Here is a 27,259-nt window from a genome sequence, read left to right as displayed (position 1 = left end):
TTTTTCCCGGCGCGCGGCCTGGGAAGAGGGGCTGTGCGGGAGGGAGGGCAGCGGCGCGGGGGAGGGATGCTGGCGGAGTTCTGGGGGGACCCCGAGTCCGCTTCCCTCCTGGATGTGTCTCTCTCTCTTTCTGGGGACATTCCAACCCCACCTGGCCGCGTTCCTGCGGCTCCTGCTCCAGGTGAGCCTGCTTTGCCGGGGGGGTTGGACTGGGTGATGCCCGGAGGTTCCTTCCAGCCCTGCGTATTCCACGGTTTTGGAATGAAGTGCTCCAGCGGTTGAGGAGCTCTTTCACTCTGCGCATTCCTGTCATAAGTAATTATGGTGCGTGCATAAGCCCTTCTGTTTACTGTTGATGTAATCTTGTGTTGAAGGGAGCTAATGCATAAAAGGGTTTTGTAGGCGATTTTTTTTGTTGTTTTCTTCTTCTTTTTAAAAAATTTTATTTATTTATTTTTTTAATTCCCTCCTTCCCTTGCTTGCCATCAGACCCCTCGGGGAACTCATTGAAGAGCAGAGATGTGCCCACCCAAGCGTTGGGGCTTTCTAGGGCAGATACCCCCTCCCTGTAAAAAGTTGTGACTCAGCCTCTTGGCTTCCAGTCCATCAGTGCAAGAGGGCTCTTACTGTGTTCTGTGGACCCTGTGCTTTCCTCAACTTAGGAACGTGTGGGGCCTGAGTAACTTAGTGCTGGATAATGGATTGAAATTTACAGATCAGTGTAATTTTGTCGTGCTAAAGTCGAGCCTCATCCTCAGCGCTGTAGGAGTTAGTGGGAAATCACTGAGGAAATTAACTCTATCCCAGCCACAAAAGAACCTGGTGTGAGTTCACAGCTGGCAGCCCAAGGCTTCAGCAAATCCCGCTCCTGATCCGAAGCAAGCAACACTCTAAATCACAAAATACTGTAACTCTACGTAACTCATTTTACATAAAACTTATTTATGCTAAGCAGCTAGTATCTCTGGAGGTGTGCTTTGGAAGGTGAGATGTGGAATGTCATAAAAAGTGTGCTTCTGGTAGAAACTCTGTGAGTTTGGGTCTGTCTGCCTTTGCCTGCTCTGTGTAAAATTTGTCCCTCTGGGGGAGGGCTGCCCCTGTTGTGGGTGCTCTAGGTAGATGTTTCTGAGTGGGGTCACGGATCATATTTGAATTCCAGAGGTTCTGAATACAGCAGTAAAACGGCAGTGGATCTCGTATTTTACAGTGCTTTCTCTACCAAGGATTAACTTGCTAATGTCACCTGTTCTGTACGAAGTTCTCCTTCAAACTCTGGCAACTTCCCTGTGTTGACAAGTGCAGGGGATTAAATTGATGGGGGCTAAGTAAGCATGTCCTCCTTGAAATTTGATCTGGATATGAAGGTTATAATGTCGCATGATTTTGTCCTGGGCCCAGCACTGCTTCAGGAACTCTTCTGCTTGCAGTCAGCTCCTGAGCCTTCAGTATGATCTTGAGCAAGTTCGTAACTCGCTTCTTATACAGAACTGCTGTGATTGTTTAATTTATCAAAATTTAGTTTTTATGAGGTGCCTGTCTGCTTCAAGAGGTGCCATGTCGTGTTAGTTACTCACTATTCAAAGGAGGGTGTTTTGTTTTTATCCACCCGTCAAGACTACAAACGACATGTTGTAGGGCTTCCCATCCTTTTTCCTATCCTTTTTTACTCTTTATCCTCTGCTCATCCACACTCTTGCTTCACCAAAAGGAAAGAGCAGCATGAAGCTCACTGACAGCAGCAAAAATTACATCTGTGATAAACATTTCGTAATGCTTCGAAAATCCATTTGAAACTGACCTCACATAGAGGTCAGAGAGAAAGCTCAAAGAAAATTGCTTGTAATAGAATTCTGTGAAATACTGCATTTATCAGTGGGCAATAGAGTTAAATGTCTTTTAGTGCAGAAATGCCAAGGAACTGTGCTGGGCTTAGTGCTGTTGAAATTCTTCTGTAAACTAATGTAGAATGTAGGCCTCATCTGCTGCTTACCTTGGTAATTTTTCTAGAACTCTTTGTTCTGTGAAATTATACTGACTTCTCAGAAATTCCCCTTAAAGGAAGAAATGGCAACATCGCAGCATGTTTTTAATTTGGCATGTATGGTATGTCTGGAAGGAAATCTATGTTCTACATATCAGTATTAGAAGATTGTGTTGGAAAATAGAGTAAGGTAGTAGTTCCTAAAAGCTGCCTTCTTTGTTCTGGTGGTTTGTGCATTGGTGTTTTAGAAAAATTCTGTCTACTCTTGGTGGGTACTTTTAAAGGGCATTCAAACTCATTAAAATTTCACCAAACCTGGTTGAATTTCTTGACAGAGGAATTGGCAGCTTACTTAAAAAGAGCCATACCAACCCACATTTAGTCAGTTAAATGTAACTTCAGGTGAAAATCTTGTTTAACAGCTGGCTTCCAGTTGCTGCCCTGTGCTTGGCTGTGTAAAGGCCTTGTAAATGTTCTTCATGTGTAGCTATTTTCCTTTATTCGTGATGTAGCTATAAAACCAAGCATCATTGTTCAGCGCTACACGCAAGAACACTTTTCCCCCATGTGTTGCAGCTGAGTAAGCCCTAAGATCCGTGCTGAAAGAGGATTGTGAGTTTTCCGTGTTCATCCAAATTGACAGTTGTGCTCATAGGATCTAAGGCTTATCTCCAGGCTATCTGGCCTGTGAAAACAATTGCCTCTGGTCAGTAGTGAATGCAGAAGCAGCTGGCTGGACAATGGCTATTCATCTGGCATTCTGATGTGTACAAAATTGCCTTCAAACGTTCTCAGTTTTCACCAGACAGGAAAAGGTTCAGTAATGAAGTGGTCAAGGTTTTCTGTGCCTCTGTTTCTGAAAGAAGCCAAGGTCTTGTTTCTGTTCCCCCAGAGTCCAGAACTGAGTCATTGCTGTTTGACCTGTCACATCTGTATGTAACGCTATGTAACACCATCAACACCTGTGGTAAAAACACTAAAATTTGTTTTTTCTACTCGTGGTTTAACTTCCTGAGTATGACACTATTAAGCAGGAAGGGGACTGGAATACCCATAAACACTTCATTGCAGATTTGTTGTGAGCTGCCCGGGAGGGGGTCACAAGAAAGAGGAAGGGGCACAGCTTAGGACGAGTGGAGAAGTTCCTTAAATCTGATGTAGTGTTGAGGTTCACTGTGGGTGTTGTGAAAGGATAAAATATTTTTCTTGCTTTTTAGCAAACAAATGTGATCTAGGTAGTACATGGTTATTAAGAAATTGCTTCTGGGAGGGACTTCTGCAACATCCCTTTGGTGGTCTGGCTGTTTCCAAGGTGTGTTTATTATTTCTCTGTGCCGTGGTTTCCTAAATTTCATCAAGTTACAATGTTAGAATGAGCAATTGTAACTGTAGGTCAACTGATTAATAATATATTAATTAAGATAGTGTTTACCTGTCTTTTTAGAGTTACATTTGCTTCTAAAACTTGTCAGCCAGCCTGAATTAAATTACAGAACATTCTTAGTTAACTCCTCATCTTTTATTTTTGCGTAGATATGCTGATATGCTTTAATAATGTAACTTGACTTAATTTTATCTACCAAGCATTGATGTGTTTTTGTCAAATTCTTGGAATATGTGGCTGGCTGCTCAACCAAGTTAGACTTGGTGGTCCTATTTAATTTAAAATAAGTTTTGATGTACTTTAATAGTTTTGCTGGCTTGGTATGTGTTTTTTGTAAGCTGAATCTACTGCTTTTTGAACAGCTGGAATGCATATCACTGACATAACCTTGATTCTCTTTCTCAGCTGTCAGTAAGCTTTCCTCTTTGAGATCACTTTTAATTTGAATATAGAAATTACTCACCCAAAATGTTTTCCCACTTGTAGAATAAGTTTACAAATTGCTTTTACAGATCTATTCTGTATATAGAATAAACTGTGAGTCTGGTTATTTCACACTAGCTTCTTTTGACACGAGGAAATCTTACCTTTTCTTCTGGCTTTCCTTTTACCAGCTTTTAAAATTTTCTTTATTGGGTCTCTGTTTGACTGCACAAGCACCAGCTTTCTCATCTGGAGAAGCTTTGTGGTGCCAGTGGGTGTTTTGGTACAGGTGACTTGTGTAGAAAAACATGTGAAATGGTGGGGTATCTTAAGGCAGGCTCTTGATTTCTCTTAGACTAACACCTGGAGATCTTTAATTGGGTAGAATGCTTCCTAGAGCTTTAATACTCTTTCTCTGTACTGAGAAAATGCATTTCCTGATCCTGTCGAAACTGAATTTGCTGCAGCTGGAGTGTCTGTGATGAATTTTCATGTATGTTGAAATGGTGATGATTTTAAAAAACTGCAGGACGGTTTTAACATCTTCTCTTGCTTGTTTTTGTAATTCTAGGAGACTCTGCAAAGGATTGTCAGTACTCTAGTGAACAAAAATGATGAAATTCACAACTTCATTGACATGCTGAACCATACAATATCAAATGTTCAGGTATTTATGTTAAGTCTCATAGCTTGTATCTGAGAGAGGGCACCTTTGCACTTTCATTAGTCTCAAACTGGGTAGTGTCTAAAGGATGGGCTGTAAGAGTCAAGTTCAAAATACATCTTCATATTAGAAGTGGACAGAAAAACGTTTTATTTTTTAGGTCTCTCTCTAGATGGAAGGTGTGGTAGTCTTGCATTTTCTGTGAAAAGCTTTTGTAGAACTTCATTTGTGTGGGAGAGAGAATCTTCAATCTGATGCAAGATCTGAAACTCCCATTAGTGGGAAATAGTCTGGATTTTCAGACTTCTGCTCTGTTTGGCAGACTGAAAAATGATACTTGAGAGGAAATTCTTCACTCTTTCTCTTTTCAGCAGTTTCACATTGTTGGGCTCAAGTTTAGAGTTAGACCTAAATGTTAGAGCATCTGCATGGGTGAGGTTCATGTTCCCTTGGCTGGTCAGTCAGCCCAAAGTTATTTCATCCTAAAGCTGAGCCAGGTTGGCTGCAGAAATGGAAATTATCCAGCAGATCTTTAAACTGCCTTCTTGAGTGTAGTTTTTAGTATCAAATGAAATAATTTTATTTGGAACTGGGTAACTTCCTCTTCCCAAACATCTAGCAATCCATATACAATTGTGAGAGGGAAATCAAGGCTTTTGGCGTGGAGCAAAGTTGCCACGTGTGCTGGTTCTGTGGAATTTTGAGTATCGTGGAATTTTCACAGATCTCAGCATTCAGTGTCCTGATGTAGAGCCTGCTTAAGAGACTGTTCCATCTTTCCTAATTGCTTTTTACCTTTTTGATAAGATGAGAAGCAGTCACAAGGTAGCCAGTGGTCATGGCAAAATGTGTGGGGAATAATGTGACTTTCAACATCTTTGCATTGTTTCCAGTGTTAACAGCATCTTCAATTCTCCTCTCAGGTAAACTCTTCTAATGCCATCAGCGAGCTGGATGAGGAGTTTGATGGTCTGTATTCTGTACTGCATGAGATGAAGGGGAGCATGGCGAACACTATTCAGCAAGAAGAGGCTCGTAAAATTCAAGCTCTGCAGGTAAATAAATAACTCCTTCTGAAAAATGTTGCAGCTACATAGAAGCATTTTTAAACTTCCTCTGTTCCTGTTATGCTATCCCCATTTGTTACACAGCAATATTGATTTTCAGGATTGTCTTGTGACAGTTCCAGAGCTGGTAAAGTCACTGCCTTTTTCAAGGCTGTTGTCACACTGTCATTCAGTGATGAAGTGCAGTCCTGTAAATAGAAATTGTAGTGCACATGAATGTAAGTGTTTATTTCTCTGCTTTCTGAAACCCTGATGCTGGGGGAAACAGGGCATTGAAATTAAATCTGGCTTTTAAGTTAGACTTCAGCTTTTTCCCCCTTGGAGTTGTGGGATGTGCCAAGTATCACTGTGCACTTGCCAAGCAGAGTGAAGTTAGGGCACTGTCAGAGGCCTTGGTTATATAAGGGAATAAGTTGTCACAGATGCATAACAAATCCGTGTAGTTCCTGGGACTGGTGCTTCACAAACCACTGTTTTAATGGGAATACATCAAATTATTTTTTCTGTTTTTGCTCCAGGATCAGCTGAGCCAGTGCAGCCGTGCCCTGGAGAGCTCAGAAGAGCTGCTGGAACTTGCTGTCCAGTCGTTGGACATAAAGAACCCTGTGGAACTCTTAGAGGTAGAAAATATTGACTGGATGTGTGTGAGACAAGTGTTGGCATCTGTCTGAATTTGAAATGTCCTTTGCATTACTCTCCTGGACACTGCAAACTTACCAGGTGAACTTAGAGTGAGGACAGAGAGGTATCTAAAAATACAGTTATTGCTCTGCTGAAAAAGCCAAGTTAAGCACTGTAGTCCTGAATTTTTATGCAATTTCTGATAAAAGGAGTTGGGTTTTTTCCTTAGTTAGGGTGGGGGGAGGGAATACAAGGCCTTCTCCTAGACAATTGATAGGCAAACTTGCAGGGATGACCCCAGAAAGTGAGGGTGAAATGACTTGTATCTAACTGGAAGAATATACTTGTAAATTAAGGAAACAGTTCCACATATACAGTGAATCAGTACACTAATGCTTGCTGCAGTAATCCTGGTGGTAGCAGTGGGATCAGCCACGCCAAATCCAAGCCCAGCTTTTTTTTCTCTTTGCATTTTAATGGAAACAAGCACACAAATCAGTTTAAAAGAGCAAGGGGGAAAGCTGTCTTCCTGTGTCAGTTTTACCTTTTGGCTGCATGTTTGTGTGCTGTCATGCTTTCTGGGTGTCAGCTTTGATTTATTTGCTTTTAAGAGCAGCAATTCCTAAACGCTATTTTTTTCTTTAGCTGGAGCTGTCCTTTCTGTCTTGTAGCAAAAAATTAAGCTAGCTCTTGAATGCTATGCAAAATGCAGCTTTGACTTTCTTGGAAGTTGTTCTGTTTCAGATCTCTCTAATGCTTTTTTCCAATCAAATACAGCAGGGAAAGCTGTCTGAACATTTGCTGGGGGGAAGCCTCTTCAGATTTGGAGTCTGAAGCTTAAGATACTGAATCCAATTCAATGAGCTCTAATATGTAGGATTTGATACTGGTATTGCACTTGTGCATTTGGGGATGACATTTTAAGGTAATACTGCCTTGGCTATTAGGCAGCTAATTCTATTACTCTGCTGCTAGGAATAGCAAGTGTTTGTGAAGGAGCATCTCCAGCCCTGACTCCTGTATTGGCACAGATTTTCTTTGGATGCTCCAGTAAATCAGTTCAGGAACAACTAGTATAAGATTATTTTTAGATTTTTTTTCTTTTTTTTTTTTTTTGGTGGCTTTACTCTGAGTTGATTTACCTGGAAGTCAAAAGAACATGAGTGGAAGATTGCAGGAGGGTTCAGTGGTTAGGTAGGATGTGATCAGACACTGCTGAGCAGCTCCTCTGGGGTGGGCTGATCCTTCTCTGTCAGTAGCTTTGAAACAAACTAAAGTCAATGAAGTTAAGCTGGGTCTGTCTTACAGAAGATGTTGAATCCTGGCTACCACATAGTTTACAAGACATGGAGATTAAACCCAAGGATTTTGTTGTGAAGTAGCTCTGTTTTATCTGCAGCTGTCATGTAGGAAAATCAGTCAATAGTTCCTGAAATAACTTTGTTTTGAGATAAAGTAAAGCTACCTCTTAAGCTAAAATATTTCTAAGCAGTTGCTTTATTTATTCCTGCTTCCCACTTTAGGAATATATGATTGGTTTTGTAGCAGTGACAGCCTGATTTCCTATTTATTTTTTTCAGTGTGATTTGCATTTAGTGAAAAATTGGAAAGTTCTCCACTTTTGACTTCAGACTGGGAAGCTGCCTGATGATTCTTGTCTCTTTGAAAGGGAAAATAATTCAGCTGAATGAGCAGCTAGATCAAGGAGCAATGTTAACTCCAAGCCTGGATTCAACAGGCACAACCAAGCCCTCACTACTTCAACAATAACCTTTTGTCTTAGGTTTGCAGCTCCTTTTGGTGAAGGAGAGGGATTTTTGTTTTTCCACACGCTGGTTGATGTTTATCTTTTAGATGTCATCACTTCTGCATCTGTTTCAGTGTTATCATTTGAGAAGAGCTGCTTGCTGTCCTTTTTGAATGCTGCCATACAGAGAGAGTCTTTTGTTATACTTTTCCAACAATACTTCCTAACTTTCAGAGGAAAAGTTAGAATAAGTCGTATCTTTTCTTATTTATCAGGGCATGCATGCTGTGGTATGTAGTTCAGCAAGTCAGGCATGGTTACTTGACACTAATAACCACTTCTTAGTTTTAAAGAAAATACTATGTCAGTTAAATGTTTTTGACTTGGTTCCGTAGCTCTTTTAAAAAGCCACGGAGAGTAACTCTGATTGAGAGAAGTCTGGAAATACTAGGTCACACTCAAAGTTGAGTAATTTGGAATTGGTTCGGTGTAGTTCTGGAAACCAGGTTTTTTTCCCCAGATGCTATGGTGTTGCTGTGCTAACCCATGCTATTAACATGCTTCGTGGGACAGTTTATTTTGAGGAAAATCTTAAACTTTTTTTGAACTTCCACTCTGAGCAATGCAGCAGAGATTGTTCTTGGCCTTCTTGCATGTTACTGCCATTGATACTTGCATGGAAATACTAACTACTTTCTCTCTCTTCTCCCTGACATGCATCAAGGCTGCCAGACAGATCAAAGATAGGTACAGTACAAAATCTATCACTTTTATGTCGTTGGATTAATCTTATCCTTGAAAATGCATTTACTTTGAAAGGGCCATAGTCAGCTTTAATCAAATTAATTGACTCTTTCCTAAGTGTTAGTTATTACAACTTTTGAGGGGGAGCTAAAAACTTCTGTGCTGCTCGTGTAGTGTTTTTCTTGGCTTTTCATAACTTTAAATAAAAAGATGTTTTTGATGCAGGGAAGTAGAGCTCTGCATCAGCTGGTGCTGTAATTATTAGGTCTTCAAATATAAATGTATATCATTAATTATTATTGTTAATAAGCTTATTTGTTATTAATACCTCACGGCTGAAATTTAATGGTGTTTCAAGCTGACTCTGCCCCTTCAAGTTGTGGGAGAATTTTGTTGGTTTGGTTTTCTCCCAAGTGCTTAAAGACTTTTGCTAGCTAATTTTCCTTCAAAATGTAAAAAAATGTTGCTGTTGAAGTACTTCTGGTGACACTAGTGACCATGAAATTATTATTTCTGGTAGCTTTTCTTTGAACTATTGTTTAAAAAGCAAAACTTTGCTGTTTCAAAATCACTACTAAGGCCGTTTTTCTTCACTTTGAAGAATGCTAACTCTATTCCAAGAGTATGACCTTCTGGTTCAGAAAACCTTCTATGATGTGCATAGTATTTTGAGAAGCAGCTCACAGGATGTTGTTGCTCTTGTGGACAAAATAGGTTGGCTTTCAATGTACAGGTTTTTCAGTGAAGGTCTGATTTACTAAATTCTCTGAACCTCTGTGTAAAATGGGTAATTGTTAGATTTTAAATTAATCTTTGCTTTTCCAAGGGTGAATATTTAGTATCCATAACAGATCAGAGGGATAGCGGCTAGTGTCAGTGATGGGACTCTTAATACTTTTTATCAGTAATAAGCATCCTCTTCTGGTTTCTCAAAATTCTCACCAAATCCTCTGTGGTTCTCTGTCCAAGACTGGTGTCTGAGCAGAAGTTAAAAAGATGTCTGAAGCTGACTGTTCCCTGGTGTTCTCTTGCTGCTAATCAGAGGATTATTCTTCCTTAAGGAGAGATTTACTCTACCCATCTGGCTGAACACTAATGTGCTAGGCAGCCCATACTGAATTTCAGAATGTGAGCTCTGTCTTGGGAGATGAATTGAATTGTCTTTCATGATGTTCAGCTCAGTCTCATAATTGTCTCCTATCCCAAAATTGCAAAGCTCATCACTCCTGACTTGCATATATCTTTATTATTAAACTTCACGTTTCCTCCACCTTCCCCATTACCAGATTTTTTGGTTTTTCAGTGTTCTTTGAGGTATCTGTGGTTAGTGCACAATCTCTCTTACATACTAGTGAAGTGCAGGAAGTGGCATGCCTTAGGTGTTCTAAAGGTGCCACATATCTCTGGGTGTAAAATGGATCCATGTCTTGGCAGTTGACTTTTGTGGTATATATATTACTTGGTAGTTGAGAATCTTTTTTTTTTTTTTTTTTTTTAAAGGAGGAGTTGGGACCTCTGTGCTGTCTGAATCAATGTTACTCAAAATCTGCTGCATGGCCTGGTGTCTTCATAGATAGATAATAATAGGAGAGCCTTTTTTTTTTTTTTGGTGGTGTAGTTGGAGAACAGAAATGACTTGAGGTTGTTCAGAATAAGTACTGAGCTAAGATTTCAAGAGTGGAAATGGGAGCTGTGCTTCACAGAATCCCAGGATGGGTCAGGCTGGAAGGGACAACAGTGACTCATCTGGTCCCACCTCCCTGCTCAAGCGAGGCCATCCCAGAGCACAGGGCACAGGATTGTGTCCAGAGGGTTCTGCAATATCCCCAGTGAGGGAGACTCCACAGCCTCTCCTGGCAGTCTGCTCAGTGCTTGGTCCCTGCACAGGGAAGAAGTTCTTCCTCATGTTCAGAGGGAGTTTCCCAGGCATCAGTTCCTGCCCATTGCTCTGGTGCCATTGCTGGGCCCCACAGAGCAGAGCCTGGGCCCTGCTGGGGGCAGCCAGGGACACCCAGGGCTGAGGGCCCCTCTCAGCTGGGGCTCCTCTTGAGGCTGAACAGCCCCAGCTCCCTCAGCCTTTCCTCAGCAGGGAGATGCTCCAGGCCCTTCCTCAGCTCCACAGCCTCTGCTGGCTCCGCACTACTGGCTGCCTTGTGCCCAGGACACTCTGCTGGCTCGGGGACAGCGGTTTGTCCCCCAGGACCTCCAGGTCCTTGTCTGCAGAGCCGTGTTCCAGCAGATCACCCCGGCCTGTGCTGCTCCTTGGGGTTATTTCTGCCCAGGTGCAGGACCCTGCATTTGCCTTTGTTGAATGGAAGTTCTGGTCTGGTACTTGCATGTTCTAATCTGCAGCTTGAAAACAAACTCTTCATCCCCTGATAAGGTCATAGATAGATATAAAATCAGCATAGTCAGGTTGTTAATTGCTGTTTAGGAGTGCCTAAACATGATCCTGAGTCTGCACTACTTCAGACTTTTCATACTTGCTGAATTTATGTCAAGTGATACGAACTTTGTTTTGTTTCTTATCCATGTTTTTTGTCACTAGTATAAAGTCTTAAACTTTTCTTTAGCCACCTCGTTAGTATTTATTTGCTTAGTAATATGGAACAGCTGGTAGCTCACACCATTATTCTGAGACAGTCACATTAGCAAAACTTTCTATTTTGAGTGTGCTGAATGACAAACAATTATGTGTTAGAAAAATGTTCTAATCTTTGATCGGTAGTTTGATGTCAGTGATACAGATTGTCCAACTGCTGTTTTGGAAAATGGGATATAGGACTTGACAATGTAAAATACATTTTGCTAATGCTGCTTTCTTGGCTTTAGTGTCACAGTGGCTTCAGCATTCCGCCTCTCTCTGAAACCAAAAGTCAGTGACAGTATGACTCATATGATGGTGGACTTCGCTTTGGAAAAGCGCATGCTCCAAGCTGTGAAGTTTTTGCCAGGTAAAATCCATACCCAGTGAGTTTAATTTGTTGCTATGTGAACAACTTGCTGTATTTAAACCAACCAAAGGACAACCACACCTCTTGTGCCCTAATAAGCAAATTTTTCAGAGTACCTAAACTCATTCTTACTCATTGTATGTTAAATTGAGTACCTTGAGGGTGAGAGTTTTCTAGTTTTATTGAGTTACTTTCTACATAAGACAGCATTTTGAAAAATGCCATTGGTCTCAGAAATGAGAATGAATCTTCCAGACCATGTTTTTTCCTGAGTTGTCAATTCCTCTGTACTCCATGAAGTCACCTGAGGTTTCTCAGGACTATCTCTGCCAGCTTGATGCTGAGTGACACCCCAGAGTCCTGCTCATGTGCTGGAGTGTTATGTGTGGAACTGTAAACTAATGCATTGCTTACAAGAGTGGTGAAATGATCTGAAATACAGGAGATGGACAGTCTATTAGTACAGTGATATTACCATACTACAAAACATATATTAATCCATCTACTACTGCTTGACAGTAAACCTAGGTGCATTAGACCAGTGTGTATCTTTCATACCTTTTTATTCCTATTGGTTTCCTATTTAAAACACTTTGCCCTTGGCTGTTACTGAGAATATATTGACAAGAACACTGCTGGCAGGGGTGTAAAGTTGTTTCATCTCTAGGTCACAAATGCAAATCTGTTAAGGACTTGGCAGCATCAGTTTTCATTTCTGCCCTATGTGTTGCAGATACAATATGGGGTAGCAGGTGTAGTAAATGACCAGTGTTATTCCTAGTGGTCAGCTGGCAGTGTCCAGGCAGAAATTCACCTTCTAGTCTTGGACTCTGAGTGTCAATCATTGCCCTGCATTTCACAGCTAAGGGAACAGTGCACATGTTGGGATTGGGAGTGTAAAGATTTAACAGCAAGTTTGAACCAAATTTTGCATCTAGATAAAGGTATTATTTAGTATGACCCATCTTGTACATTTTTCCTTGTCAAATACGTAGGAATTTAAATTTGGCCTCTGACTTGTAAGCAGGAAAATTGACTGTCTGGGTATCAATCTTGCTTTTTCTACTGTAGTGCCAAGCGTCCAAATTACCCAGACACCAAAAGTTCAAACTGTTGCAGGCAAATTTGCACTGAGCAAATCTTCATACACAATGAAATACTAATGTCCTAGTGTGGGAAGTTGACAACAGGTTTGGTGTTGTGGTAGTTTGAATACTGCGTGCCAGAATTATGCTTAAGACTTGGTCACCCTGAGTAGGTGGAAGACTCTTTACCTGGTATCTTACACCATGATAAAAATAATTGGGGTAGTTAACTAAACTTAGAGACACATATGCTGAAATAATTGTCCTAATCTTAATTTTTCTTTGAAGGGATCTTCTCAAATTATTATTGGATGACTTTAAAGCTTGGTTCAAATGGATGTAATTAACACTTGAGACTTCTTTGTACTTCAACCCCCAGCAGGCACCACACAGGCAGGATAGGGAAGAGAATAAGAAGGGTAAAAGAAAAATTGTGGATTGAGATAAACACAGTTTAAGAGGTAAAGCAAAAGCTGTGTAAGTGACTTAATTTGCTGCTTACCATGGGCAGGCAGCTGTTCATCCATCCCCAGGAAAGCTCCATTCCCTATAGCAGAGGGTTTGGAAGACAAGATGCTGTCACTCCAAATATCTCCCCCCTCCCTTCCTTCCCCCCACTATTTTATACTCTGAGCATGACATCCTATGGTCTGGAATATCCTTGGGCCAGTTGGGGTCAGCTGGCCTGACCATCAAACATTTAAAACCTATACCCCCAGTTTCAGTGTAAGTTCCTTCTTGGCTTAAACTGCAGGGATGTGTGAGGGCAAAAGGGTTTGTTTTAGTAGTGCTGGGTTAAAATATTGGAACAGATCACAAAGATAAAGTGTGACGGTAGTGTTCATAAAGCAAATTAGGCTTTCTGCTTCTGGTGGACCTGCTGTAGCTAGGAGGGGTTTGTGTCTAGATAGAGAAATTACACATCTCTAAGTGACTCAGCTGTAGGTAATGTGAAGCTGATTGTCATCAGTCATTGTGGAGGGGACTTGTGGTGAATAATCTGTTCTGGAAAAAGTTGTTTCAACTTTATCAAGGCGACCTGTGTGAAGTTAGGACTTCGTCATGGGGACCTCTGTAGAACAGCACAGTTAAGGGTTTGAGTGTTCAGAAAAGAGATGGCTTTTGACAGACAAAATCTGTAGGCCTATCAGTTCCACAGATGCATCAGTATTCTACTTTTTTGATGTTCCTGCTTGATACATTGACTTGCAGGCCACCTTTATATCTATTTCAAGCTATTGTCAATGCTGAAACAAAGGAAAAGGGTGTTGCAGACCTGGCCTCCAAAAAATGAAAACAGTAAAACCTCTTTTTCAGTTCCTGCAGAAGTCTTCCTTGCATGTCCTTTAGGCACTGCAAATAGTACGTATATGCCTTCTTTTTCAAAACTTTTTTCCAGAGACCTAAGTGCTCTTTGATTTCACAGAAATAGAATTCTGTTGTCTGTAAACAAAACTTCAGTCTTTAGTGGGCTTTAGGAATTGTTTCCCCTCCTTTCAAGACAAAGGGATGAAAAAGTAAGAAAACTGGGTAACTGAAGAGAAGCTAGTGGAAAATATTAGTGTCTGTAGTGATGGAAATAAATGTAAGTGATGTTGTGTGAGGGGTGCAGCTGAACTTACCTTCCAAAGACTTAGAAACAGAAGTTTGCTTCCTAATGTTCTTCCTGTGTGGTATTTATTCCAAATGTAGGTTCACAATTGTAAATCTGCTCTACTTGAGCCTTCTCTTCTTTAAACTGACCTGTGTGCTTGTCTTTCTGCAGTCCCTAAAGCTCCAGAGATAGATGTAGCAGCATGTCTGGTTGCTGACAACTGCATCACAGTATCGTGGAGAATGCCTGAGGAGGACAGCAGAATTGATCATTTTGTGCTGGAGTATAGGAAAACCAACTTTGATGGGCTCCCTCGACTAAAAGGTGAACAGCACTGGGAGCTGGTCGACTACATTAAAGCTACTCAATACACATTATCAGGTAAAGGGTTTTTATACTTCAAACCCAAGCATACTGATGTAACTTTTTATGCTTGGAAGTATAGCAAAATGCCCCTTTTTCTGCATGTAATGAAGCTGCCATTATATCACATTAGTCTTGGGTGCTTTGTACAATAACAGTTCTGTCTTTTGTTTTGACTTGAATGTTTTGCAAAACATTGTGTGCTAAATAAATTTCACACAGGTATTCAAGCATGATTTTTGAAAACTGAGATAAATGCAAGACTGCTGCATGGGGTAGATCTTAGTCTTGTAGGAGTTGTCAGTAATCAACATGATTTCAAGTTTCTAAACATTCACTTTGTAGGTCTGAAATTTGATACAAAATACATGAACCTTAGAGTACAAGCTTGCAACAAAGCTGTGGCAGGTGAATACTCCGACCCTGTGACTCTGGAAACCAAAGGTAAAATTTTAAAAACTCTTAAACCTTATCTGTGGTGAAAACCCTGCACTTGAACTCCTCTGCCTTTGTATATGAACCTGTATGTTCAGTCTGCTGAAACACTTCCTAAGTGGAAAGGAAAACAACTGTAAAGGATTAAGAAGCTTATTGGCACAAAGCTGCCCTTTTGGCATTCAGACCCTGAAAAAATGGGGCAGTTAATGTCACTTTCTCCAAAAGCTTGGTGTTGGTTGCTTTGAACTGTGGAGTGACAGTCCCATGTGCTGCTGCATGATGCCAACATACAGCGCGAAGAAGGATGAATGTTGTGGATGACTCTCAGGGCATCTAAACAGTTGGTGTGATTTTCCTGTTATTAGTGAGAGACACAGCTTTCTCTAACTAGAAGTTGCTCGAAAGGGTTTTCTTGACTTTGTAGCTGCAATTTCTAAAAATTTCTTAAAAATACTTAAAATTGTCAATACTTAAAAAGTTGGCAGCCTCAAATTGCTGAAGGTGAATGGTCATCATGTTAGAAATCAGCTGATCTGGGAATTGTTAAGTTGGCTTCCTAACATCATTTCGTAAATAAATTGAAAGAGAAATTTCTTGGAAGGAATGTTTTGTGACAGAACAGAAATCTTTACTATTAAGGTAAGAGAGTGATCCTGAGGCTTGATTTACAGCCAGGTCTGGTGTAAAGGGCAAAATCAGTTGACTGGTATCAACTATATAAATTTATATAAGTATAAATTCTGTTCCTTTTGAATGTTACTTCATAAGAATAAAGCTATATACAATTTGAATGAGCTGAGGGGCATTCTGGTAACTTTTCTAGGATTATTTTAATACTCTTAAGGAACAATTATTATCAGAGACATAGTACCCATTTAGTAGTCACATACTTCCCTACTCCAGTGCCAGAAAAGTAATTCTGATTTTGATTGTTTGGGCAGTTACCAAGCTTCCCATATTGTTTTCATTATTCCTGGGTGAACACTTAATTCACTTTCCTTAATAATCAACCGGTAGAAAATCAGTTTCCTTGTCCATGGGCTTAAACCGACTGTTGTTTACACTTGTGCATTTTTGAGCTCCGAACTCTTTAAAATAAATCTCAAGTATACGTTCTTTCAGGGTCAGACTGTAATATCTGATGGTATTAGGACATTTATAGAGCAGTCTGTAAATACATTTAGGAAATTCAGCCTGTTGTATTAGCTTTTTGATTGCAACCGTGAGACTGAAAAGATGATGTTTCCATTGTGTTCAGTAAAACTCTGCTACAATTTTTCTACTGCTTGTATCATTTTCTGTGAACAGCCACCACTGGGAGAGAACATTGTACCATTTCACTGTTTTCTATTTTGTCTTGACCAGCATTTGTGTTCAGTTTGGACAGTACTACTTCTCACCTGAACCTGAAAGTTGAAGACACCTATGTTGAATGGGATCCTACTGGAGGCAAAGGCCAAGAAAAAATAAAAGGGAAGGAAAATAAAAACAGGTAAGAACTGTTTTGTTAGTATATGGGATATCTCATCTGGCAATTAAAGGAAGAGGGCAGGAGGGAATTAAACTACTTGAGGAGGGTGGGACATGAAAAGAATTTTCATTCAGAAATGTTTCTCTGGAAGAAATTTTAATTTTTTAATTTTCCTTCCTCTGTCCCACAGATGTAGAGGCTAGAATTGTGTCAAAATTGTTAAATAATACCTACTTATTTTGAAAATGCATTTGTTAGGGTATCATTCAGTGTGGTGAGCTAAAGTGTAGGTGTGGTGGATTCACCTTGGCTGCCCACCAGGTGCCCACCTGCCTGCTCTATGGTTTCTCCTTCTCCTGGTACCAAAACCTTGCTACATAAGTCCAGGACAGTAGATAAGGTAAATATGAACAGGCAGCTGATGTAATTCTGTGTTTATTAGTGTTGGAGGTTGGTTCTGGTGAATAGACAGCATTTCTACTATAAAAAAAAAAAATAAGGAAAGAGCTGACTGACTGCCTTGTCCTTTTGAGAAAGAAAAGGTTAAATAAAATTGATATGGTATGTAGGTGATGTGTGAATGTATCTTAAACCCTCATTGGAAGGGAAAAGGTACTGATAAAACAGCCACAAAAGGTAGTGGATAATGAAACGTAATTATTGTGGAAGTGGTAGCTCTAAACATACTGTTTTCATCCAGGAAAAACACTTAACTTCAGCAGAGCTCTTGGTAGATTGTTAGACGTCTGCTCTTCTGAGTCACAGGATAAATACTGTTGGAAGAACATTTAACTTTGTCTACTCTGGCTGAGCCTTGAATATATCCAAGGATGAAGAATGTGTGGATGAAGAATGCGTTAACTTGCTAGCCCTCTATTCCAGGCCACTTTTATGGGAGGGGAGGAATATCCTGGTACCTGAGTGGAGTTCCCTGTGGTGCAGTGAGTCCCAGGTGCCTCTCAGCCATCAGTGTGACCTCCTCTGAGGAAAGGCTGGCTTGATCTTCCCTGCTCCCTTTCCTGTTGCCTTGTTAGACAAAAACCAATTGCTGTCTTTTTCTCAGGCTGAGCAAAGCCAACTGTGTTTCTGTGCTTCACACCCTTAATTGTGGTGTTGGCTTTCCATGGGATGTGCTCTGGTATGTCAGGGTATAAATCCAAGGAAGCCAGACCTGGACACAGGAGGGCTTCAGGGTCAGTCTGACAGCTGCCAAAAGGAGAGGAGTCGTCACTTGCCTTGGGCACTGTGTTGTGGCTGCAGGCTGGATGTGGTTGACCACCTCTGCCACGAGGGTGCAGGGTGTTGTTGTCAGTTTCTTGCTTCCCAAACTCTCAGTGGCTTTTCTGCAGAGCTGTTCTTCCCTCAGGTGTCCCTCAGCCTGTCCTGCTGTGTGGATTTCCCTCACCTGGAGAGCTGTGAGCCTGTTGTTCAGCTGGATCTGTACAGAGCCTATGGCCCCACTCTCCAGTTTGTACCTCACCTCTTGGGCTTTGGGGGTACTCGGTGGGAATGGGTCCACACAACTGGCTACTCCCTCAGCCACGAATTACTGGCTTTCCACATGCACACCTTGAGATAATTTATGAACAAATACATTCTCCATAGGCATATATTGCCAGAAGCATGACAGAATTCTGTTGGGATTTTAAAAATGGGGATAATTTGCTGTAGTAATGGAACAGCTCTTTAATGACGACTTATTTCTGTCGACAGTGGCCAGAATCCTCTGCTGAAGAGCAATAGAAGGTGATAATATGTCTTATTCCTAGGATCTAGCACCTAGTTTTGTTGGGAATCTCTGCTACTTTCCTTTGCTTGATGTCATGAGAAACAAATCTAATAGCCTTTATCAGTAACAGTGCACATGCACATTTAGAAGTTACTTTGCAGTTTATTTTGGATTCACAGAGATTATGTATATATTCTCCAGTGACTGGAAGAGAGTCTTTCTGGAAGGATTCATCCTAATGTGTATGAAACCTGATTAGAAATGGTTGGAAGGGCATAATATATTTTTAATAATTGTCCAAAGATCCCTGTTATATACAGACATATTAATGCTTTCTTAACCCTTTGGCATGTTTTTTACAAATACGGTAAAGATCTCCTTTCTGAGAACTTTAAAATAATTTTTTTGTTCTTATTTTTGAATCTGAAAACCTCTTTGTTTCTGAACTTGTGCAGTAGCTGTTACTAGACATCAGAGGGTAAGAAGTAAGTGTTATTACATGTTTGAAGAGGATGAAGCACGATGGCATGTGTTAAAAGCTTCATGGCCATTTGAATTGCAGAACCAATTGTTCAAATGAGAAATCCTGGTTTTTTGAGATGTAAAGTTAGGTAAAATATTCTCCTATTCCTTGTGTAGTTGTGCTTTTTTAGTGTCACATTTTTTCACTGTTTTTCACCTTTTTGAGAAATTACTTCTCCTATTTTTGCTCTCTTGTTCTCTCTTGTTGGTTTAGAAGTTGTGGGACCAAAAGAAATGCCCAGGATCCTAATTTCTTACAGGTTTTATTCCCCTGTATTCATCTATCAGGTGGATCTATCCCTGATTTGAAATCATGAGTAAAGAAAAGCTTATGTAAAAAGCAAAATGAGCTCTTGAAGCCATGCAGTGTCAGTAGTTCTACTACACAAAGTATAGCAATTTCTGCTAAACTTAGTTTTAAAACTAAGGAGCTGCTCCTACTTGCTCAGCTCAGGGAATTTAATATTTTGGTCTCTCTCTGTAGCTGTCAGTAGAGAACTTCCCAAGTTCTTGGCTCAGCTTCCTTTGGTAGAAGGACATGGTTGCACATTTAACTTTGCATCTCAGACTGACCTTTTCTAGCAGGGGATTTAGATGAGCTTTGTTCTTGTAGGAGGCTTTTGTTTCTTCTTAAAAGCATCTGTGAGATGCCTGCATTAGAGGGGAAATTTGGAGCTGACTCCATGGGAGGTGGGGAAAAAAAAATTGCAGTATAGTTACTTTAAACAGCATATGTGCAGTTTTTAAGGGTTGGAAACACATGATGGCAACAAAATTCTTAATTATCTCTAATTTATTAGACCAGAAGAAAGCCTTTCAATAATTTCTGATCTCCTTCCTTGACATTTCTTCTCCAGAAGAGAATACATCTTGCTTGGAATATGTTCTGTTTGCTGAAATGGATGAGAAAACAGGGACTAATTGCAGTGCTGTAGGCAACAATCCTAAACAATGAGACAAGGATATCTGGCCACTGAACTGTGGAAGAAATGTGTCAGTTACTGGCTAATAAGGACTGTGCTCTACTGGAAAATGGGCATGAAACTGACTTCCTGCTATGAAATTTGCTGCCTTCCATTGGAAGGGAGACTTAAGCACTGTGGAGGAGAAAAAAAGCCTGAGCAACTGTTTTTTTTAAGCTTTTATGTCAAATAATCAATGCAATTTTCTGAACTGATAAAGGCTATTAAATTTTGAGAGGACAAAGCACATGCAGTGGCCATTTACAGACTTGAACAAAATAAATGATACCAAGAAGCTTTTAATGCTTACTTAACCTTGAGAAAATTCTAGCAAAGTGCCTGCATTTTTTACTGTGATTCTGTAAATGGCCACATTGCTACGTTGCTTTCTGCATAACCCATTTTTACTGGGTCTAATAGAAAATTTTCAGCAGCGTTTGTTGGGAATGTGAGTGGATGATGTCTGATGCAGATGAAGCAGGATGGAATCTGCAGAGTGCCTCCCTCTGAAATGATGCTTTAATTCTTGGCTTTGCTTTTTTTTTTTTTTTTTTTTTTTTTTTTTTTTTTTTTTTTTTTTTTTTCATTTTTTTATTTTTTTTTTTTTTTTTTTTTTTTTGTTCATGCTATCACTTGCTAACTTTTTCCTTTGGTAAGTAAACTGCAGCGTCCCCCATGTTCATAAATTCCAAAAGCACTTGATGTGGTTCACCTGCACAATATACACCTACCCCCTTCATGTAGCTCTTGTGAGCAATTTGGAAGCATAGTTGTCTTCTATTGCATGCTAAATGGTGATGCTCAAGTAAACAGCTTTTTCATCAGTGATTTTTTTGCAGACTTCTGTAAATGGAATGAAACAAACTTGGTCATGAACTAGATTTTAGCATACTTATATATGGCAGCTTAGTATCACTTAGCTTTTGATTCCCATGTGACTTTATTTTCATGATGGTATTAGGCAAAAGGGACATTTCCTAACCTTTTCTGAAATGGTTTATGAGAATAATGAATGAATTGGAAAGAAAACAAGCTGAATTTCACTGTATTAATGGACATGAAAGTAGCAAGTAGCTTTACCAAATTGTAGCTGAAGAAGTTGGAGAGAAAACTCATCTGTGGGTGGTATCTCTTCCAAAGCTAATGTGTGATATACTCCAGAGGATGAGAAACTGAAAATTACTTATCAAGTGTATTTCAGAGACTGCCATTGTACTTTTTTGGGGTTCTTGTCAATGAAATTAAACTGTAAACCGCACAGCTATTTCTGAGAAGTTAGAATTCTTTGCTACTGATTGCCTTTAAAATAGTAATCAGATGTGATTCTCTGTCTACTGCGGAATATTGCAGATAGTCTTCACTTGGCTTAATGGTTAAATTATTGGTAATTCTTTCTGAGGGCCTAACCGAGGTAAAAAAAAAAGCTTGAAAACCTCATTAGGTTAAAATTATTCTTTTATACAACTGATTGCTCATTAGAATATTCCCCATCCCAAAGTGTTTCATTCAAATCACGTGCCACACATCTGCTTTTTTTCCCCCCCTCTGTTTCCATTCTCAGCTGCCTCTGAACTTGTTTTGTACAACACTTTGTACGTTTTGTTTGTCTGTCACCTCTTCCCTCTCAGCCCCTGTGCATGCATGCTGTTAGAGGCATGAACTAATGTGTCATTTCAAGTGTTCGGGTATGTCTCTTGCACCTGATGGACTCGGGGACACCTGAGTGTGCACTTCTGTCGCTGTGTCCAAGTTTTGAGTGGTTCATCTCTCCTTTAGAAGCAACACAGCGTCTCCGAAGAGATCCACTAACAGCCCAAGAGCCTCGGCGAGGGGCGGCCGGGATCGCTTTGCTGGTGAATCCTACACAGTGCTGGGTGAGTTGAACTTGTTTGCTCTGTTAGGAAAGGGCAGATCAGGCAAGAATTAGAGGGAAAGTTTGTGATTGTTCAAGGCTGTGTACTCAGCATTGTCCTGCCCAGAGCACTTTGCCCATATGACACCAGATTTTTGCATCTTCAACTCTGCTCTTTATTACGAAGCTCTTAGTGACTGACATTCATTGCTTTTAAGCATAAATTGGTGTTAAACATCTTGTGATGAACAAGGTAAATAGTCTCATTATTCTGTTTTATATTTATATTCTGTTGTACAATTTTCTTATTCCTTATAGTTCAGATTTTATCTCTTTGCCTTAAAGTAGAAAAGGCAGCACTGGTGCCTATTTGGAAGGCAGCACTGTAATGTACACTCAATTGTAATTAATTACACTCAGTTGTAATTAAATGTATCTCTCTTGGTAGGAGACACTGCTGTTGAAAGTGGACAGCATTACTGGGAAGTGAGAGCCCAGAAGGACTGCAAATCCTACAGCGTGGGAGTAACATACAGAAACCCGGGGAAGTTTGACCAGCTGGGAAAGACTAATTCCAGCTGGTGCATCCATATCAACAACTGGCTGCAAACCACATTCTCAGCAAAGCATAACAATAAAGCAAAGACTCTAGATATACCTGTCCCAGACAGAATAGGAGTATACTGTGACTTCGATGGAGGTAAATTACACCTTTAGGAGATATAGCAAAAAGAGTTAGCTACTATTTCTGTTGAGTTGGAGCAGTGCAAAGCTGAAGAGGTGCATTACTTCCAGACTGATCCAGTCTTGTATGGCAGCACAGAGCCTAAGTGCTTGTCATGTCGAATGCACTGAGTTCATCTGTGTGACAGAGCTACTGAAATTCACTGAAAATAGTGAATTTTCACTCTTTTGGACTGCACTTAGTGCATCCTGGAAACAAATCAGGTTTTTTTTGTACAAGTTAGACAGCCAACAGCATCATAGCTTAAACTATGGTTAAGCTGAATTTCAAGTTGTTTTCTCTCTCTCTCTCTCTCTCTCAGGTCAGCTGTCATTTTATAACGCAAACTCAAAGGCGCTGTTACACACCTTCAGAACAAAGTTCACCCAACCATTGCTACCAGGCTTCATGGTCAGTATTTATAAAATCTTACAGTTTCTAGCACTGAATTCAGATTTAATTTCTTTTTTTTTTTTAAGAAGGAAACTGGAAGCACTTGGTTTGGCTGACTGGTAATTTTTGAAAGTGTTCAACTATTTTCCTTTGGATGTCGTGTGGTGCTTACAGTAGAACCCCGGCAGGACTCTGCACTGGGATGTCTCAGCTATGTAAACAGAAATCATTAAATTTGTGTATGGGAAGTTAAGAGTACCTTGCAGTGGCTGATGAGCCTGCTGCATAATTGATCCAAACTGATGGAGTCCAGCATGCTCTGAGCCATCAGAGCAGGTGTCATGGGACAGAACAACACCAGAAGTTTCCCAGTGGAAAAAAGTCTCCAGGTTTCACAGCTTTAAAAGCTCAGTGGGATTTTCTTGCCAGTCAGTTCAGTGCTCTCTTTTTTGTGGCTCTAAGCTAATTGGCAATAACTTTCAGCAGTGTTAAAGGCTCAAACCTTGCCCAAAATGAACAGGAGAAGGATTAGTTACTGAGTATTAGATTCTCTTTAATGATTTAAGTAATTTGTTTAGCTGAACTGGGAGGCCTCAGCTGTGTTGTAAGGTGCCATAAAGTGCATCATGCTTTGGGAGCAGGGTGTGTAGGCCTTGGATTAACAGGCCTAGATTTTTTTCATGGCTGTTTATTTGCCTTGCTGATTCTTTTCAGCATGGGGGGAAGAGAACAGCTTGAGAAATGCTGGGATACATGTGTTGGCCATCCTACAGCATAGCAAAGGCTGACCCATATAAATTCATTTCCCAAGTCATATGGGGAAACAGTAGCTTGCCAAAATTCAGGCTATCCCTCTGTACCTCACACAGCCAGCTCCTCACACGGAGTGACAGCAGCCTTATTAGCTAAACAGGACAAGTAAAAATGACAAACTACTTAATTACACCTCTCAAACTTACTTATAAACATGAAAATACAGCATTCTTTCATGTGTAGAGTAGAAGTCACTGGTACCTGTGCCTCTGGAGCTTCTCAAACACTTTTTGTTTGTAATATGTTTAGGCTAAAAAATTTTAGCATGACATGGCAGAAATAAGCACTGCTTTCAGGCACTGGAGCATAGTGAGAGTTGCTTTTCATTGTCACTCCACTTGCTGCTGGCACACTGGCCTTCAAAGAATTTTTCTAGTTAGGAGCAAGTGGTTTGAGTACTAGGTCTTGAAGCATAGTACTAGTTACGAAGCATAGCATGTGAAGCATTTTAGAATTTATGGACTAAAAAATTAGCATGTCTGTGATTGGAATGGTTTACAGAGTGCCGTGACAGAAGACAGGCAGCTGTGTTTGTGCTAGTTAATTGTGGGATGGGAGGAGAGACATGTTTGGTTCATAATGCAGATTTTTTTTTTCTTTCCCCCTCCAGATCTGGTGTGGTGGGCTCACAGTGAGTACTGGATTGCAGGTGCCAAGTGCCGTGAAAACTCTTCAGAAGAGTGAAAATGGATTGGGTGGTTCAACAAGCAGCCTGAACAATGTTGCCTAGTAATGTCTGTTCAACACTTCTGCTGCTGAATGTTTTTGTTTTTCTGTGTAGCTACTATTCACAGAAGCTTGTGAACATTGGATTTTGCTGGATTTGCTACCTTCTGCTGTTTAGGGCCCGGGTGCTGATAGTGCAAAGGTTTGGGACTAAAGTGTTAGGAACCAGTACTGGGAATCCAAGAAAATGTCAGAAAGCTGAACTGTTGCCTACTTTAAAAAAATCAAGAGCTGTAACTATGTACTTTTCTAATGCTGTATTCAAGCATTTTGTTATGGACTTGAATAATAGTTTTGTTACAAATACTATTTTTCTGTGAAGAATATAGCAAATACCAGTTTTTAGCTCTCCTAATGCAAATTACTTAACTATGTATTTTATTACTACTAGGCTTCCCATTAGAAGTTGTGATTTCTGAGATGCATTTTGAAAACAGACTGATTTGCTGGCCTAGCCTAGCCAAATATCACAGCAGTGTGGTTTCAGAAGGATATTATAAGAATGTGTAGGCCTGGTATGAAGAAACAGTAAGAGCAGGCTGTGATGATCCCCCCCCCCCCCCCCAAACTCTTCCTATTTTCCATGGGTAACTCATTTTTAAAGTGGTGTATATTGAGATTAGCTCCAGCTTGTCACAATTACATCAATTACATTCTAATTACATTAGAAAATTAAATATGTATAGATGTTCCATTACCTTGACTCCTATCTGCAAGCCTAGTAAAACAGTAGTCAAATGATTCGTAGTAATGGGAGAGCTAAAAAAAGAAAAATCATGTTATATTCTTCGTGGAAAATCCCAGTTTGCCAGTGGGAATTACTTGGTTATTATAGACTTTTTAAATCTGCTTTCTTCCCTCTAATCAAGCCGAGGAGCATATAAGTAGTTTTCAGGTACACTCTTAAATCAGGTGTTTCCTAACTGAAGATTTGTTTTCTGGTATCACCTGAAAACGGTTATAAATTCATGGTCCATAATGATTTGGCTCATTTACTGCTGGGCCAGTATAATTTTTCCTTCCATGTATCCTTTAGCCCATAAAACCATTAACATCTAATGATGTCAAACCTCAGTATTACCAATGGCTCCTTTCTGTCCCTCACAATTTCTCAAGAGGAGGAGAAATTCCTTGAGACACCTTCTAATAAACTGGCTATGATGTTCAGTGGAAAGTTAACAAGGAAATGTAATTACCTGTTCTTGGAAGTGTTATTTTTCTTGAGGAATCATGAAGTTGACAGGTTGGCTGAGCCCTAAATGTTTATTTTGTATCTGGAACTTGAGCATCTCTTAATTATTTGCATTGTGAAGTTGTAATCTCTCTTTGCAGAGGAAAGTACAAAATAGTTCCCAGTTTAACTGTACCTTCTTCTGCCTGTTCTGTTGCTTGGGCTTTGGGACAAAGATACTCAGAAGTGACGTGGTTCTTGGTCAACAGTGTCTGCATCTGTTTCACACATTATCTGCAGATGTTATTGTTATGCAAATAATCTGTGTATAATCTTTTCTCTTTCCATTTTATTGCAATGGACACCTGACTAGGAGTTTTTTGGGGATAAACTGCTACAAACTCAGTTTTCAACCAGTTCTAGTCCAGGGCTGTGGTACACAGACACCAGGACAGACTGGCACCTCCTTGTCACCACCCATCCACTTGTCTTGATCTTGGGTGTTCAGCTGCAGTTCCTCTTCAAATTTCCCTTGGTGGAAAGAAAGGGGATGTTTACAACCAGCTAATGTGTAGTGAGAACCATGAGTATTTTCCAGCCCTCCACAAAAGCATTTTAATTATGAAGCTGTTTTTTTTTTTGTTTTTTTTTTTTTTTTTTTAGCAAGTTGTAGTGTAATCTGCAAGGTGAATTTGATATGCACCAATGTAAAAATGTAATTTTTCTTTAACAGTTAGTTAGAGGAAAGCTTGGAAGTGTTTCATACTGTGACTTGTGACTTGCAAGTTTTGGTTTAACTGATGTCCTAGGTGAACTTTAACATGTGACTTTTTACCCTTAAAGGATGGGTTTGTTATATAATAGTTTGCACAGATGTCAAATTTTTGCTGCTAACATCTAGTCCAATTGTTTTTAGTAACTGGGGATATGAAGAATTGCCTTAAGCACTTTAGATATTTTTCTTTTTAGACTGTTTTTTCTTAACTAGTGTCTCTCCAGCACCCATCATCATAGGAAGATGAGTGACACCACACTGCTCCCAGTGTTGCTTTTCGTTGCAGTTGGTGCAGGGTTTGTGCCTGCAGCTGGGCAGGGATACCTGGAGCCTGTGGAGTTACCTTTTCCTTTGTGAATCCACTTTCAGGGATTTGGAGAGGGGTGGTTCCTTGGCAGTGGATTAGACTTTTTGAAGGTCTGTAGTTTTGCCCTGTAGTTCAATCTACCAGGCACGTGCTTATTTACTGTTAATTACTCTGGAGCTGATACTGCGTGGTGGCTAAAAAGGAGCTTTCTGTTCTATGACCAAAAGGAGATGCTGAATTTTTTTTTTTTTAAGTACTGACTGCTGGTATTCTGAAGTTACTTTGACTCTGAAAGCCTGAATTTTGAGGAACTAAAGGTTTTCCTTGAGGTTTTCATACATCAGATGAGCGTAGCTCCCATTGTCCTGTGGAAAACTATGAGGTGAACTGCAGCTAGGGATGTCAGTGTCAGACAGGATAATTAAAAAAACAAACAAACAAACCATCCGGGGATATAAATACTTCTGCAAATACCAAACAGCCAGGGCAGAAGTTCATTTCTTAGAAACACAGGAAAAACAGAGGCCAGTGTACAAATCTTGTTTCCTTACCCCTCCCACGTTTGAGATGGAGACGGGGGGAACCACCGTGGGAGTATGTTGGGCTTGTCCGTGTTTTTATTTTGAGGCCTGCGGGGTGTTGGATGGACGCTGACCGTGACTTGTGTTGGTGTCGTGCGCCAGCGTCGCTATTTTTTTGGGTGTCCTGTGGCAGGGGGAGGCCCCCCGCGGGGGTTTTTCTTGGCACAG

General features: G+C 40.3%; 1 protein-coding gene across 4 annotated transcripts; it reads left to right on the top strand.

Annotated features, from left to right (window-relative positions):
- The first annotated feature begins 236 nt into the window (after positions 1 to 236).
- FSD1L (fibronectin type III and SPRY domain containing 1 like) lies at positions 237 to 25,764 on the top strand. Of its 4 annotated transcripts, none has more exons than XM_017744669.1 (14): positions 238 to 324; positions 4,360 to 4,455; positions 5,376 to 5,507; positions 6,038 to 6,139; positions 8,612 to 8,634; positions 11,464 to 11,585; positions 14,436 to 14,645; positions 14,973 to 15,071; positions 16,431 to 16,557; positions 18,250 to 18,282; positions 21,529 to 21,623; positions 22,050 to 22,301; positions 22,648 to 22,736; positions 24,142 to 25,764. In XM_017744669.1, exons 1-14 carry the CDS (start codon positions 322 to 324, stop codon positions 24,259 to 24,261), a joined length of 1,503 nt encoding a protein of 500 aa, XP_017600158.1. In that variant the 5' UTR covers positions 238 to 321; the 3' UTR covers positions 24,262 to 25,764. The 4 variants fall into 4 exon arrangements, with proteins under 4 accessions (XP_017600160.1, XP_017600158.1, XP_017600157.1 ...); XM_017744668.1 differs by having other exon boundaries at positions 21,526 to 21,623; XM_017744671.1 differs by lacking the exon at positions 18,250 to 18,282 and having other exon boundaries at positions 237 to 324; positions 24,142 to 24,261.
- The last annotated feature ends 1,495 nt before the right edge of the window (positions 25,765 to 27,259 follow it).

This window comes from Corvus brachyrhynchos, unplaced genomic scaffold (genome assembly GCF_000691975.1).
Source record: "Corvus brachyrhynchos isolate BGI_N302 unplaced genomic scaffold, ASM69197v1 scaffold449, whole genome shotgun sequence".
NCBI classification, from domain to species: Eukaryota; Metazoa; Chordata; class Aves; order Passeriformes; family Corvidae; genus Corvus; species Corvus brachyrhynchos.
The sequence above is the reverse complement of the archived record's forward strand: the minus strand, read 5'-3'. Positions and strand labels throughout refer to the sequence as shown.